At 37.7% G+C, this 16,622-nt stretch overlaps 1 protein-coding gene across 4 annotated transcripts in view; it reads right to left on the bottom strand.

Annotated features, from left to right (window-relative positions):
- Positions 1–1,100: 1,100 nt before the first annotated feature.
- Positions 1,101–16,622, bottom strand: part of Srek1 (splicing regulatory glutamic acid and lysine rich protein 1) — a 32,937-nt gene continuing 17,415 nt past the window's right edge. For all 4 annotated transcript variants that reach the window (XM_038321421.2, XM_038321422.2, XM_042054640.1 and 1 more), the window contains 7 exons: positions 16,058–16,188; positions 15,116–15,230; positions 13,890–14,009; positions 13,227–13,547; positions 8,747–8,842; positions 5,660–5,804; positions 1,101–4,687 (listed from right to left, as the gene is read on the bottom strand). In XM_038321421.2, coding sequence (XP_038177349.1) covers positions 4,547–4,687; positions 5,660–5,804; positions 8,747–8,842; positions 13,227–13,547; positions 13,890–14,009; positions 15,116–15,230; positions 16,058–16,188 — 1,069 coding nt within the window. In that variant the 3' untranslated portion in view covers positions 1,101–4,546. The remainder of the gene's footprint in view (positions 4,688–5,659; positions 5,805–8,746; positions 8,843–13,226; positions 13,548–13,889; positions 14,010–15,115; positions 15,231–16,057; positions 16,189–16,622) is intronic.

Below are 16,622 nucleotides of genomic sequence, written 5' to 3'. Positions count from 1 at the left end.
TGTTGCCACATAAAAATCTCCAGGAAGCGGATGCCATGAACGGAAGAGACTCCAAGCAGCTATCACTGAGACTACCAAATGCTTGATATGGAAAGCCTCGATTATAGTGACTACAGGACAGGGTTGCCCGGTATGTGAAAACTTGTCTGGGTGGTCATTTCTGAACCCTGGGAGAGAAAATCACGTTTCAGTTGTAAAAACAAGCTGTGGATATGCAAATATCTGTCCCAAACATGAAATTACTACACGACAGTGAACTTCAGTATTTTCATTTTATTAAAAATATAGCAACATGATAGCAGCAACTTTTGATAACTCCTTTACTAGTACCATGTAAAAGCAGTCCTGCTCACAGACACATCTGGGCAGTATCTTTATGCTTACATTAACTTTTCCCCTGATGATTGACAGCAACGTTCTATTAAACTACTTGAGACCAAGAGAGTATTTTTAACTACTAAACTGACCTATACAGTTACACAGTATATTCAGTCTTGTATGGAAATCAGTCCTCTGCGTTATTCCTCAATCATGTGCTGCTCACTGGTCCTGTTTACTAGTAAAATCCTACAATTCTCTTAGTATGAGCTTGACGAATCTGAACTTACATAGTCAGAAATGTCTCTGTCAGCAAATAAAGGTGAATCAAGAATACAGAGACCGCTACCCCCTTTTGATCCTGGAATTTATACGTCTTATCTCCCAAACTGGTAATTTTCCAAATTAAAGTGTTAGCTGCCTATAAAATTAAGATTCGGGCTAAAGACTAAAAATCTATGCTTAAAAAATTGTTATAAGTTGGGCTGCAGTTCAGTGAGAAAGAGAGTACTTTGAAGCCCTGGGTTTAATCCCCAACACCCAGAAGGGGAGAAAAAAAAAACACCCAGAAGGAAAAAAAAAATCAACTATAAACAATCAATTCCAGAAACCACAAAAGTATCTTAGCTTAGTTTGTAAAAAGATCTATTACTAAGTCTAACCTGATTATGGACCAGAAGTCACAAATGGCTTTATTTTCTAATCTTTTAATTATGACTCATTCATGCCGTAGGTGAAAACAGCATTAACTGTACAATAAGAAACAAAAGGAACTGAAAAGCTGACTTACAAATTAAGTAGGAAACAAGTTTTATTTTGTTACATTTATAGTAGACTCCTATTTTCAGAAATAGGATGAAGCTTTTTGAAGAGCACTAAACCTGGAATTTAAAAATAATTGGACTATTAGTAAGTAAACATGAGAAAACATCTTGGCGGGAAAACATATAAATATATAATGAACAGTCACTGCATTTCCCGGTCATAATCCACTCAGTTGAACCCTCTTTCCAATGACGCTCAGATATTCCCTTACCCAATGCATCCCTCCAAAAGACTAATGCTAGCTGCTAACTCAACTAACATGAAATGAAATCATACTCCATCTGTAATGCACTATAAATGGGAAATATTTTAAAGCCTACTAGTGAGCTCCATAACCCTTGAAGTTAAATATTCTTATAGGTTAAGACAGGTGTAGATAAAAAGTTGGGTCTTTTTAAAAATCTGAAAATAAAAGCAACACAAAGGAATTAGTATCCTAAGAGAAACTTTTCTTGCCCCCCTGCCAAAAAAAATAATAAACATCTTGATTATAAACATTGGTTTTTATTTGTAACTGAGTATACCAAAATTTAAGCTTCTAACATAAAGTTAAATACATAAAAAACACTAAATCTGTCCAGAAAAGAATTCTAAACATGGGAGATTACTGGCTGAATAGTGTTTTTCTGCCTAAATTAACTAGATTAAACGGCAATTACGGCAATAGTCAAAGAAGTTAAGGACCTGTTGCGGTCTACCTGTAAAGCCACCAGGTCAGTGCGCACATGAAGACATCACAGTATCAGATCCGGTCCAGAGAGAGGAGAAGCACCAAACTTGCTGTCAGAGGGAGAGGCTTCTCTTACCTTACACCTCAGGTTTTTCTGACAGTATCTTGACTGACAATATTTGTTTGTTTTTTGAGGCAGGGTTTCTCTGTGCAGCCCTGGCTGTCCTGGAACTCACTCTGTTGACCAGGCTGGCCTCGAACTCAGAGATCCACCTGCATCTGCCTCCAGAGTGCTGGGATTAAAGGCATGCACCACCACAACATGGTTGACAATATTCTTGAAAGAACTAAAATACCTTAATAGAAAATAGCAAGTGAATAAAAAAAGAACATGTGGTTGCCTCCCTGCATGCCTCCTCCCCCCCCCCTCTCTCTCTCACACACACACACACACACACACACACAATCCCAGAGCCTCTGACTTACTTTACTTTCTCTTGTAACCCTACTTATTCTGAATTTGTAAACCTCTTCTACGTTAATGATTACTTGAGTAAAATAAATACCTACATAAAAAGTAATCAGTGGTAGAATAATGCTACCTTCCACCATGAAAACGTTTGAACAGTGCAGAGGACAGGAAAACACCTCGACTTAATTTAAAGGGCTGTTTTAGACAGTGCACAAGGCTGCTCTGGCCATGTCACAACCCTTTGTGTGCCATGCAAAACAAGAGCAGGATGAAACTGAAGACTCTTTCCTCTAAAATACTGAACTTTATTAGCGAAATGGTCCTAAAAATAGCAAAGATTCAAACATTTGCTCTAGTCTACTTACATGTCATAAATAAGACAGCGGTTGAAGCGAGACACACTCCTTCACAATCTTTCCACAGCTGCCCAAGCATTGCTCCATCAGAGTAAGCTGTTACTAGCCAACTGGATGTGGCTAAACGATTAAAATGGCCATTTATACTTTACATAGTAAAGCATTTTCCAAAAAAGTTTAATGTACACAGTGACAGAAAAGAAAACACACACATACACACAGTAATCTGAACACCTGAAGATGATTAAGCAGCTTCATAATCGAACCAGGCTTTATGACTTGCAGAAAGGGCTTTTCTATTCTTCAAATTATAGTTTCAACAGTATTAACATGAAAACAAGACTCAAGTTGGAACCAAGCAACTAAAGTACTACTTGACTTTTTAAATCTTTGACAGTAACCCTTCCCATGAGGTAAGGCAACTGAGTAATTTGATTGTTTAGGTTGTATTAAATAAAATTAAAATTGATTTTAAAATAAGATTTATGAATGAAGTGTTTCTGTTTTTTTGAAAATGTAAGAATAAATAGTGCACTAACTAGAATTTATAGTTTTGCAGAAAACATGAGCAGTTTTCATTTTACTACTTGCATACCATACCGTCTATGAAAAGTTGAGTCTAAGATTGGTGGATGACCGTGTATCTTAAACTCGCATAAGCATATTGCTGAACAATATGTCTTCCTTTAAGTATAATTTCTGTATCATTAGAAGAAAATGATTGCGAGGTAATATTAAGGCCATCCAATTAAGTCAACTAATAAGTTCCCTCTGATTTGAAGTATTTCCTTTTCAATCATCACAGTAGAAACTGGTGGTCCCAAAACTACGCTGTTGTTTGAAACTTCACAAGTCTTATAAACAGGACTTCCTTCTCTTAACTCAATTAAAAAGCTTCTGACACAGCCCTCGCACACTTCCCAATAGTTGTGAACAGAATACAGCCATCTAGACTCCATACGAATTGAGCGTGACTAGTACATATAAAATCCCAGAAAGCAGTACACCACACATTGCAGAAGGCACTAGAGCTTCAGCTTGTGCTCCCATAGCCCATTTTGAAAACTCAGTCTCCTTTTTATAAGGGCATCTTGCCGCCTGCAGTTGACAAGTCACACTGCAGTATTATTCATGAGCTTGGAAATGTCAAGAAAGTTCAAGAAGAAACGCTCATTTTGTGGCAGACCCAATGGTTCTTAACACCAAATACTTACACATTGTTATTAGTATTCGACATAGCTGCTCTTCTTCTCAAAGAGAACAGTAGCATGCATTGTCAGTTGGTTTTTAATCCACTTATTTAAGCAATTTTAATCTATAAAACTGTTTTAAAGAAAAACTGACGTCCAAAACAGTGAGCAAAAGAAAACACAATAGTGAGAATTTACCACAATCACTGTTAAGTCCTGTGAAGTAAATGTTAAAACTCCTTACATATTTTGCACTTTACTTACAAGAGTGTGTATATATATTTGCACAAATTTCAAGCACATCATCAAACTGTATATATTGAAAATTTTTTTTAAAAAAGTAAAACAATACAAAATTCAATAACTAGCATTTTCTTTAGGAGCCTCCAATGTTCATCTCCAGTCTTAAGGGATAGTTCAACTCTGGACCTCTGATATTCAATTGATTTGCAATGCTTCTTGGCAAACACTAATGAACCACATGACAAGTGTGCCAGCCAGCACAGAAATGCAGACTTCAGAGGACGGTGCACTCAGCTAACATCTGATTATTCCCATGATGTGCATGCTCAGTAACAAGATGTCTGCAATGACACCTCATAGCCAGAAGAGCTGCTAGTTCCCATATGTGGGTTTCGTCCCCGTTTACACCTTGCTGCACACTGAAAGCTTTGGGTTTGCTCCCACTGTGGAGGGAGAGATGCAGTGGGCAGTCCTACGCCACGTCGGTTTTGTTCTCTTCATTTGGTTGGCAATTCCCATTCTGCTGTACTTTGTTTTCCTCCTCGGTCCTTGGGGATTCCTTCTCGTCGGCATCTTTGCTCACACTTAAATCTGTCTCTTTACTGTGTTCCTTCTACAACAAATATCAAGTGCATGTTCACTATTTTGCACAATAATTGTCTGTAATTATGTATGGCTAAATGATTCAACTCTGTCTCTTGTGAATAAAACTGTATTGTTTTCTTTTATTAAAAACCCATGAAAGAACATGTATCAATTTGCCCTCTGTAAGTTATTTCCAACAAAAGATGGACAACTCATGGTAACAGAATCAGAATACAAGTAAACAGAAATTCTAGCTCTTCACAAACAGCCTTATAAAAGCCCCCAGAAGCCAAAGTGCTTTCTGAAACACTACAAGAAATAAGTGTGAGCACGTACAAAAGGAAGCCACTGTTCCTCTTAGAAAAGCCTTCAAAAGCAGTACGAATTCTGCCGAGGCCTAAGGAAGAATTACATTGAGAACAAAGAATGCCTAACAAGGAATACATGCTTAATAAATAAATAATGCCAATGTCACTAATGACGACAACCCTCCATCAGCAGCAAAGCCAACTCCAGAACCTATATTTCCAAATAGAATTATACAAGATAGTAAAGAGAACTGACATAATTTGCAAGTACTTTCAATTTCCAAAAAAAAAGTTTAATTAGGGAGTTTTAGTTTTCAATTCTGTACTGGTAAAGGAATTTAGTTTTCAATTATATATTACATAATTGAACAAATCTAATTATGTGAACAAGTTATTATGTGAACAAATCTAAGCTTAACTATACATTACAAAATCAACGAAAACAAAGTCTCATCAAATTTGCTCAAATATACGCTGAGGAAAACAGTATCAGACACAAACTGAGCCTCAGTATCACAAACCTCTAATACACTTGTTACCCGGAAGTTCTCTACAAATTCTCTCACAGCACATTATTTACTGACTCTCCAAATAAGGGATTAAGCTGCTTATGTTTTGACAGGTTCTCATCTCTCTGAAATGGAATCTACAGGTACGGCAGCAGTGCCCCGTGCCCTGGCCGCGCAGCTCACCTTAACCGGTGTGTTGGTCTTCTCCACCTTCTCCTTCCCATCTCGGTCATTAGAACTCTTTTTTGTAGACGTGGAACGCTCTCTTTCTCTCCTGTCACTGATGTGGTCCCGTTCTTTCTCTCTCTTTTTATCTTTCTTATTTCGGCTATGTTGAAAACATAGGAGTTATCTTTCAAGAATGTAAAGACCCACTGTACTCTTGAAAAGAGTCCTTTATCTAACACAGGCTATCCAAAACAATGTATTGTAAATAAGCATAATAATAAACTGGATTGAGAAAATAACAAAGACAGGGCCTACAACCTGACCTCTTTCCACCTTTGCTCAGCAGCCACCAGCGTGTTCCTATAAAACACAACTTGTACTGTCAACTTCTTTTTCAATGCTCAAGATATACTTTCTCTACTAGAAGAAGGTTGAGATAAAAACCAACTATAGTCAGTCTACACCCCAATGATTCCTTGTCCCTAGATTCACCCAACAAACAAATCAACAATATGGAGGAAAAGTTGCATCTGAACTAAATACAGATGCTTTTCTTCCTTCCTGGTAAGGGAACCCTTCCACTGAATCTCTAACCCCTGTAGACTTTTTTTTTCTTTTTATAATTCTCTAAATATACTATATACTATTATATAACACTTTCATATGCACATTCTCAACTTAATATATGAACATTCAAGAGGGAATAAAAAGGGACCTGTGAGATGGCTTAGTTGACATCAAGCATAATAACCTGAGTTTGAGACCTGGGACCTACAAGATAGGAGAGACTCAATTGTCCCTAGGTTATCTTCTGACTCACATATTCACACAAAATAGGCCAAAAAAAAAAAAAAAAAAAAAAAAAAAAAAAAGAAAGAAAAAAACAGAATAAAAGGACAGATAATCAGATGTGTGAGAATAGATTAGTTGAGAAACGTAAGTGCTCCTGATCTAGCTGAGATAGCTCTAAAACAGAACTATGAGCAAGTTCCCTGTTAGTAGCTTTAAAAAGGTAACATTTCAAGCCACTGGGGAATAACTATTTTTTATCATAGGAGGTTTGGGGACGACTGTCTAGTCATTCGCATGGTAATAAAGTAGGATCCACATGGCATTCTACATAAAAGAAATAAAGCAAATGGGTTTAGAGACCCAACTTATTTTTAAATGAAATGACTATATACTGGAAACAAATCTGGATGAATTCTAGGTGAGAGGAAGTTTTGGTCACAACTAAACCTCCAAATACATAAAACAAACAAAAAAATCTGTAAATTTGTTTGCAAGAAACCTTACAGGCAAAACAAAGCAAAAAACAAAACAAAAAAACAAAGCAAAACCTTAGGTCTTCAAAAGAAAGCATTTTTGTGTGTATTATGTGTCTTCATATATGGCTTCAAAATCTAAGAACAATACAAAAGAACATCATAAACAATAAAAAACAAAGGCTAGAAAGGTGGCTCAGTAGTTAAGTACTGTTCTTCCGGATGACTGGAGTTCAGTCACCGGAACTCCAGACAGACAGCTCACAATTGCCTGTAACTCCCCATCCTCTTCGGGACTCTGCAGGCACTGTGTGCACATGAAGAAACACACACACACACACACACACACACACACACACACACACACACACACCAAATAAAAATTTTAAGAAAATACAATCAATTTAACTAAAAATAACAAAAATAAAACAATTTGTATACTAACCACCATAACAGTAACGAAAGAACTCAGAAGACTTACACCAGCAAAAACAATATACAGACTCAATGCAATTCCTATAAAAACCACTAACAGCAGATACAGGAAAAACCTGTCCTAAAATTCATGTGACATCTTGAAGGATCTCCATATAGCCAAAATGTTCTTTTAAAGAAGAGCAGAGTTGAGGCTGGAGAGACGGCAGAGTTGTTGAGAGCACGCGGTGCTCTCAGAAGAGCTCTGTTTGGTTTCCAGCGCTCACATGGCTCACAACCTCCAGTGCCAGGGAAGCTGACATTCTCTTCCCACCTTCACAGGTTCCTGCACATGTGTGAACATACATACACTCAGGCACACACAGATAAAATCCAAGAGTATATAAATATTTTTAAAGCAAAAGAAAAAACAGGATTAGGTGACTCACAATTTCTCATTTCAAAATGACTACAAACTACATTAACTGAAAATATGGTGCTAGCTAAGGACAAACATATGAGTCTATGGAAAGCCTAAAATAAACTCTTGCATACCAGATCAAATGGTTTCCAAGATGGGTAAATGGATGTTTTCAACAATGTTGCCAGGAAAACTTGAAATTCATATGCTAAAGAATGAAGCTGAAAACCTACCTCTAGCCATATACAAAAGTTACCTCCAGACACATGAAAGGGCTGATGAAATGGCTCAGAGTAACAGCCTAGAGTCCAGTGACCTGAACCATGTGTCCGACTTCTGGAACCCACATTCAAGTAGGAGAGAACAAATTTCACAAAGATGTCCTTCAACTTCCACACACATGCTGTGGCACAGGCATGCCCCTCCATGTATATCACACACAATAAAAAATAAAAGACAAAAATCAAAAGCAGACATGACAGTTCATGACATGTTTCAAGGTTAGTCATTGAGCACACAAATATACAAGGCTATGCTATCCTTTGTGTGGAGAAATAAAAAGTTGGAAAATATCCATTTGCCTAACTTTAAAAAAAAAACCCAACAGACAAAAGCTGAAGCAATCAGCAAATGGGAAGAAGGCAGAAGGAGAACAGAACTCAGGTCGGACTGCCATAGAACTAGTCCCAACATCATAAAAAGCAAAGGGGACATTCTCTCACCATATGGAGACATATCTTACAATTAAGAGTGGCAGAAAAGTACAGTCCCCACCTATTTCACACTTTTCCATCTTGTAATTATACAGACTGGAAAGGCAGGGAGCAATCCCTACATGGACTGAGTGGATGAGCACATGGCTGGAAGCCGATGATCTTAAACACTAACATCTTACATCAATTCTTAAAAATACAAATGGATCAGCCACTCAAAAACATAACTTGAAAGCAGATTAAAGAAGGAATTCTTTCCCACATTTTGTTTCACCATGCTTCCACCTACCCCCTGGGAGATGGAGACCTAGAAGACTTTCTCTTTATGGTCTTTGATGTTCTTGGAGATCGGGAAGAACTCCTGCTCCTCCGTCGCCGCCTTTCCCTAAAGACAAAACATGTCATTTTCTAAAATCAGCAACTGAAATAAAGGACAGTTCAAATTATAAAGCGAAAGGGTACCCAATTCACTGAGAACATCTAAGACTAGTTTGGTTACTTTATCTTCTTAATGTTTTCCAGACCTTGATTCCAGTCTCAGGCTCCTTAGAACTGACATTTGAAGTCTGCTTATACCACCAGCTTAGCTTATTTTGTTATAACTTGGAGAGGGGTTAAAGGGATTCTGGGGATCAAATTGCCACAGAGCCATTCCTCCAACCCCCTAAGAGCCCATTAAACTTTTTTTAAAAGCATGTTTTATTACCTGATTTTAGTGCAGAACAAATTATGAACCATAAATTTTATCACTGACAAAACCATCACCTAAAATTTCATGAGAAATTCATTTGACATACTTTAAATGCTTTCTAATTCCTCAAGTCAGTAGACAAAGCGATGGGTTTCATTAGATGTTCAAATATCTTCTCTCTTAGCAACTAAAGTCTTTTGCATCAGATCCTCTATTGTGCCTCTGGCTCCTCCTTTCTGCCCCTCCATAAAGATTTTCTAAAAAAATAACAAAGTCTGCCAAAACTGAAAGATAAGCCATCTTGCTAGGGTTGAGGTGTGTCAGAAAAATAAAAAAGCATTTAAGAAACGTACTGAGAAACCACTTTCTCCTCTAGCTTGCTATCATTACTATTGTCCCAGAAATTTAAAAATTGAATGTAAAAATTTATACAAGTAGTTAAAATCTGAAATTTAGGTAAGGAAATAATTACCAAAAAGAAAGATAAGTGATAAAAAAATTTAACATTAATATATAATGCACATTCTAAACTGTATCATTTTTAATAGTAGTCAAACAATAAACTTCACAATGCCTAAGGGATGAGGTATCAGGAAATATTTATCAAATGGTTAATTAATACAGCCAATAATCTTATATAAGAAGCTCTGACAAGGGCTGAGGAGATTTTTCAGAGGATAAAGTATTTGTGGCCCAAGGACCCATGTAAAAGGCCAGGCAGGGTGGCACATACCTGTAATACAGCACCAGAAGGCAGAAACAGGAGGACTGGGAGACTTGCTAGCCAGCGTGGGCATCAGCGAGTTTCAAGTTCAGTGAGACCTTGTCTCAAAAAAATAAGCTGGAGAGTGACAGATGGAGACATCGACAGAGACCTCTAATGGCAACACATACACACAAGTGCACAATCCACACACACGCAAAGGAGCAGCAGCTCTGATAACCAATGACCACACCAACAAAACAGCAATCCTCTGAAATTCAAGTTTTTCTTACTATTGCTTTTAGTTTTCTTTCATAAAATTTAAGCACATGGATTATTAGTTGCATATCATTGCCATTTTAAAGGGCTAAAAAAAAAAAGCAAAGATCTGTAACAACACAAATACTGTTTAAACTGGATCTACTTTTCCTATTGGAAACAAAGAAAATACACAGACAATTCAAGACTACAGGGTTATTGGAGGGCTAGCAGACAGCACCTGTAAAGTATCAGGAACAAAGCCTGGTATATAGCAGGTGCTCAATAGACATTTTCTTTTCTTGTGGGGAACACAAACAGAATGTTGTAGAAATCAAACCCAAATCTACTCACGTATGGTAGAAAGCACTGATCTTTCTGCCTTTCCTATCCTTTCTTCAAAGCAATTTCCAAGCATTGGTATTTGTTTATGTTTTTGAGAAGGGTTTCTCTGTGTAGCCCTGCATGACCTGGAACTCACTGTGTAGACCAGGCTGACCTGGAATTCACAAAGCCACCTGCCTCTGCCTCCTAAGTGCTGGGATTAAACATATGTGCCACCATGCCTGGCTGCATTAAACTTTATATTTTGGTTTTTAAAGACAGCCTTTCTCTGTAGCTTTAGAGCCTGTCCTGGAACTAGCTCTTGTAGACCAGGCTGGCCTCCAACTCACAGAGATCCGTCTACCTGTGCCTCCTGAGTGCTGGGATTAAAGGTGTGCACCACCACCGCCCGGCCACCATTAAACATTTTTTAAGCCACCAATTTTTCTTTGAAAATACAGAATAGGAGGCAATGTTGAATATAAAAGCATGAAGTAGACTTTTTCAAACCATTAGAATTGTTTCCCACTCAATAAACGAATCAGAACATTAGAAAAGAAGGGACCTGCTAAAAGGTAAGAAACTGCAGCTGCTGCTGAACACAGATTATTGCTGTTTACCAGAGCTCTTAGAGCAACCACGATGTGTGTGTGCATGTGCACATGTGCGTAGCCATTTACTAACCAATTAGTGACAATTCACCCTTGTCTTTTGGACTCTAGGTGCCAGGACCTGCTTAAAGAGTGCATTTAGAGCTAAATATGAATCTTTCAACTCCCTTAAAGACAAAACAAAGGAGCCATGTGTAGTGAAGCATGCCTTTAATCCCAGCACTTGGTATGCAGAGGAAGGTGATCTCTTGAGTTTGAGGCCACCTAAGTCTACATACACATTGAGTTCCAAGAAAGCCAGAGCTACACATTAACAAAAATACGGTTATGTTATTAATTCCAATCATTTGATGCTGTAAACAGAATATCTGGATGGTACATTGACATAAAGGTATCCAGAGCATGATCAACAAAATCACTTGCAAGCAAGGTGCAGTCACAGTCTAAGCTGATACCTAGGGCAAAGGTTGTAAGTCTGTTTCACTGTTTCTATTTCAAGAAACCCATCCTGACAGGTATTATTAATTTCAACTTCATAGTCTGTAGCATTTTTTTCAAAAGTGGGCACAAATACTTCACACTTTCTTTTTCTTTCTTTCTTTTTTTTTCCGAGACAGTGTTTCTCTGTGAAACAGTCCTAGAGCTCACTCTGTAGAACAGGCTGGCCTTGAACCCACAGAGATCCACCTGCCTCTGCCATCCAAGTGCTGGTATTAAAGGCATGCACCACCACTGCCTGGCAATTGGCAACTTCACACTTTCTCAAATGAAGAAAACAAGGCATCCCACTTCTGGCAGCAGAGCAGGGGGCAAGAGAAAGGCCTGTCTTTAACAAGGTGTAATAGTCTCACAAGCTTGCTGGAAGGACTAAACAAGGTGAGACATCAAAGTCAGCCAAGAACTACAATTGTCCTCTTATATCAACACCCAATAAACACTGCAACTAGCTTTTATTATCTTTTAATAGGCTAACATAAAAAATACACCATTAGGGCTGGCGAGATGGCTCAGCGGTTAAGAGCATTGTCTGCTCTTCCGAAGGTCCTGAGTTCAATTCCCAGCAACCACATGGTGGCTCACAACCATCTGTAATGAGATCTGGTGCCCTCTTCTGGCCTGCAGGCATATATGCAGACAGAATATTGTATACTTAATAAATAAATAAATATTAAAAAAATACACCATTAAGTAACTTTTTTTAAAAAGGAAATATATTCCTTAATCAACTTGTTTACAATAAAAAGCCAACTTTAAAATTAGTTGAAGCCATTATTTTTAAATATTTTTAAAAGACTAAGCTTAACTTATCATAGAACAATCTGAAATAAGGGATAAGAAGAGGGTTAAAGAACCTAGAGGAAGATTCTCATTTTGTAGCTGTTACTATAGCAACCTGCTGCCACCTGGTGGCAGTGTATCTATTAATAAATGGAAACAACAATCCTAAGATCTAATCCTTAAAACATCAAGAAACAAAATTTAAATGTCATACACAAAGCATAATGGAAGTAAAAGTTAACTCAAGATGACAGAAAGGACTCACACTAGAACTTTAGATATCATTAGGACATGCTAAGATTTACCACACCATTCTAGAGAAACACCAAAGCCTCAAAGGTCAACTATTACATATAAGAATTTTAAATAGAAAAACATCTTCCCCATCACATGCCATCCTCTAGGAAAAATAGTAATATTATTTAAATATTGCATTATGAAAGACAGCTAAGTCGGTCCAAATATCTCACCCAGGAGGTTTAATAATGTAGTGACCCCTCTGCTTTCAATTAAGGGTAAATGTTACTACTTTTATACTTGCATAGACTAATCTTTCCCCCTTGATTAAAAATGTACTCACTGGTCACCAGCAAACTTCATGGAAAGAGTTGAAGCAGGGTGCAGTGATAGCTTAGTCAGTAAAGAGCTTGCAGTGCAAACACGAGGACCTGAGTTCTACCTCCAGAGCCCATATGGAAAAGCACAGCACTTGAGTCACCATAACAGGGCATGGTAGCATGCATCTGTAATGCCAGTACTGGGGAGGAAGACACACAGACCCCAGGGCTCACACTGGTCAGCCAGCCTAGCCTACTGTGTCCTAGCCAATGAACCAGACGCCAGGTTGCCCTATAACCTCCACATACAAACAACCACAGGCATGCGCGCCTATGCACACACAAACCTGCTGGTACTACGAGATCTTCTTGATGCATTGTAACTTCTGGGTGGAGTTCTGGACTTCTTATCCTTCTTCCGTTTCTCATCTGCCTCTTTGGATTTGTCTTTTTCCCGCTCCTTGTCTCTGTCTTGTTCCTTGTCTTTGTCCCGTTCCTTTTCCTGGTCCTTTTCCTTCTCTCGGTCTTTATCTTTGTTTTTAACCCGTTCCTTGTCTTTTTCACGATCCTTTTCCCTTTCTCTCTCCTTCTCTTTCTCCTTTTCCTTCTCTCTCTCCTTCACTCTGTCTTTTTCCTTCACCTTTTCTCGGGTATCTTTTCTCTTGTCCCTTGAAAAACAAACAAATAAATTCTTAGCTAAAATAATTTTATCTCAAAAAGAGAGACCTCTCTTTTTCCATAACTACCAATACAATATCATCTGCAATGGCTACAGACATTAGAAATTTTCTGTGTAACTCGGATGTGGACCTGAGCTTACAGAGTAGACAATTACCAGGCTGACCTGAATCACACTGGTCTGGTCATATTTGCATCAGAGGCAATCAATATTAATCCTAGACACTAAAGAAACAAGAAAGTCTTATTTCTCTCATGATAAACCTAAACCACAATTTCAAATGACTGAGAACTGATAAATTTTAAATTTTCTTTATATCTCTGGAACTCACCGTGAACGTGAACGACTCCTTGACTTCCGTCTCTCCCTAGACTTCGAGCGCTTTTTATGTGGACTCTTGGATCTACGTCTATCTTTCTGTCTTGAACGTGACCTGTTATGAGATCTACTCCTAAAGAAAACAAATTGTAAGGAGATCAAAACTTAGAATTTCAACTGCAAAAGTTTAGTTTTTTAAATGAGCCTTCTATAATGTTTTAGTTATAACACCAGAAATTAATTTACTGGAAAATTTACCAGCTATATTATTGTGTAGGACACAAAACAAAAATAATGTAATGGTTATTTCCTATCAGAGGAAGTATTTTCAGGGATAGCTTTCCCTTTCATCACAGCATCACAGGCCTCAAATCTAGAGGCCGTTTCCTTTGCCTGAGTTTTCACATCACCAACTGTCTTTAATCCTGGCTTCCTTGAAAACTGCTTTTGAGTCCTGAGGAGAACAGGTTATACGCTTTAGCAATGTCTACATTGCTGTTTGTAGATAAATGGTCCTGCACTTTTAGGAGAGCAACTTTTGAAGCTCTTTCATGGGAATAGCTCTCTGCCTGGGGAAGCAAAGTTCTAGAAACATCTGACATTATAATCTACACTACCCTGCTAAGTCAGCTGAGGAGTAGGGGAAAGTGTAGGAAGATTCTTTCAGGTCAAAACCCCCAAGTCTTATGTATTTAATGAATGATCCCATGCCTCTATTTCAGAGGTAACTCATTCTCTTTTGTCTTTAGCCTATTTCAACATGCATGTGTAAAATATGATGACCATGTATGTGTGTATGAAGAGCCACTTATTTCTAATATTAGCCTCAGATGCAACCATATGAAAGTTCAGTCATGAATATCAAGAACAACTGCCAAATTTCAATTTATACATAATAAACAGAATAGTGATTCTCAACCATAATTCTAATATTGTGATCCTTTAATACAGTTCCACATGTTGTGGTGACCCCCAACCATAAAGTTATTTCACTACTACTTCATAACTGTAATTTTGTTACTGTTACGAATTGTAATGTGAATATCTGATATGTGACCCAAGAAGACAGGTTGAGAACCATTATCTTAGAGGGAGAAAATAGTATGCAAATTCAAAGAGTTAAAAGTGGGTGGCAGACAGAACAGACGCCTCAGTTATTGCCCTAATTTTTAAAGGCATCTTAACTATTTGGAATATAAAACCAATAAAACATTAAGCATTGATAGTAGAGAGTCTCACCTGTGCTTTGACTGTGATCTCTTCCTTCTAGAATGGGATTTTGAGCTAGACCTGGACTTTGAGCGAGTGTGGGAACGAGATCGACCGCCTTTCCTTTCATTGCTCTTTCCAGACTCTGGGAGGAAAAAACCACTTTGCAGCGTAAGCTCAGAACAATTAAAGATCCCAATTAATAATTAGGCACAAGTGGAATATACCACATATAGTGCAAGGGGCCTACTCTCTGTACATCCTCCTCCTGTGCAATTATCCTTCAGAAACATCCAAGAAAGTCATTGCATAAACTCGTTGAGTGCAGCCACCCTGCAGCAGTACATATAAACCAGATGATTATAAACAGCTGTTCGTAGTATTTTGTTGCTGCCATAACGTACGATTAAAACATGTCTGCAATTCCTAGGACACTGAGGCTAAGACCTTCCTGCATTTATTTTGTTAGGCTTGAAGCTAAATTCGAAGTGTTAATTTAGGAACTCTAATTAAAGCTAAATCACATAGACATTTTTAGAGTGGATTTTACAGCACTTAGCAACACAAAATGAGTCAGTTTTCCTTTAATCTTAAAAGACTTAGTGTGTTTTTTGAAATCATATGCCCTTTCTCTTGTCTTAAAATTAAAACTTTGAGGGAAAGTCAAGCTGCCTATTTTTAACATTTTACACATTTTTTTCTTTCCTTTTTGGCCTTATAATAACCCTCATTACTGTTTCTAGCAAACCAACCTCAACACTGACTTGTTGCCATAGAAAACTCACTAAGCTAAATTGCGTCAGCTCAGTATTAGGGAAAAGTCGGTTTGTGCTAACTTATTCTGAATAATCCACTTACTATTTCTTGAGTTTCAGTCTTCTTATTTGTACAATGAAGGAACTGATCAGTGTAATCCTAAAATTCCTTCCAGTCCTAAGACTCTCTGACTATACAACAACACCGGGGCCTTACCTGGTTCAATAGCTGCTGAGATAAATGACTGAGCTTCCCGTACTCGCTTCATTACTTCTTCTAACTCCTTAGCTGCAGCCTGAGGTGTCATCTCAGGAGGTTTTACTATTGCATTGTTGGAGTGATTTATTCTAAATTAAAAATATTAGTATATCACAAACACACCATAGTTTATAAAACATGAAACAATTGTTAGTATGATATACACATTTATAAACCTAAAGGTATTGCAATAGCATATAAGGAAATAAAATAGTTAAATACAGAATAGCCAACAGAAATCTCAGAAAACCATGATTAATTACTCATCTACACCTACCATCAGTTCTTGCTAAGCAAAGAAAAAAGTAAGAAAAACTGAAGTCTATCTAACTTCTTAAACAACTGAATAGACAATTGAATTACAATAAACAATTACAAGTGCTCGTGCATATACCTTATAAAAATAACAATGTTGATACCAGGATTAAAATGGACCACTTCTCCCCCAACCCTGTTGGTTTTTTGGAGTCATCGTTTACTGCACAGAACTGGCTATCCTAGAACTCACTCTGTAGACCAGGCT

The sequence above is a fragment of the Arvicola amphibius genome, chromosome 3 (assembly GCF_903992535.2).
Source record: "Arvicola amphibius chromosome 3, mArvAmp1.2, whole genome shotgun sequence".
NCBI classification, from domain to species: domain Eukaryota; kingdom Metazoa; phylum Chordata; class Mammalia; order Rodentia; family Cricetidae; genus Arvicola; species Arvicola amphibius.
This window is presented reverse-complemented; position numbering and strand designations above follow the sequence as displayed.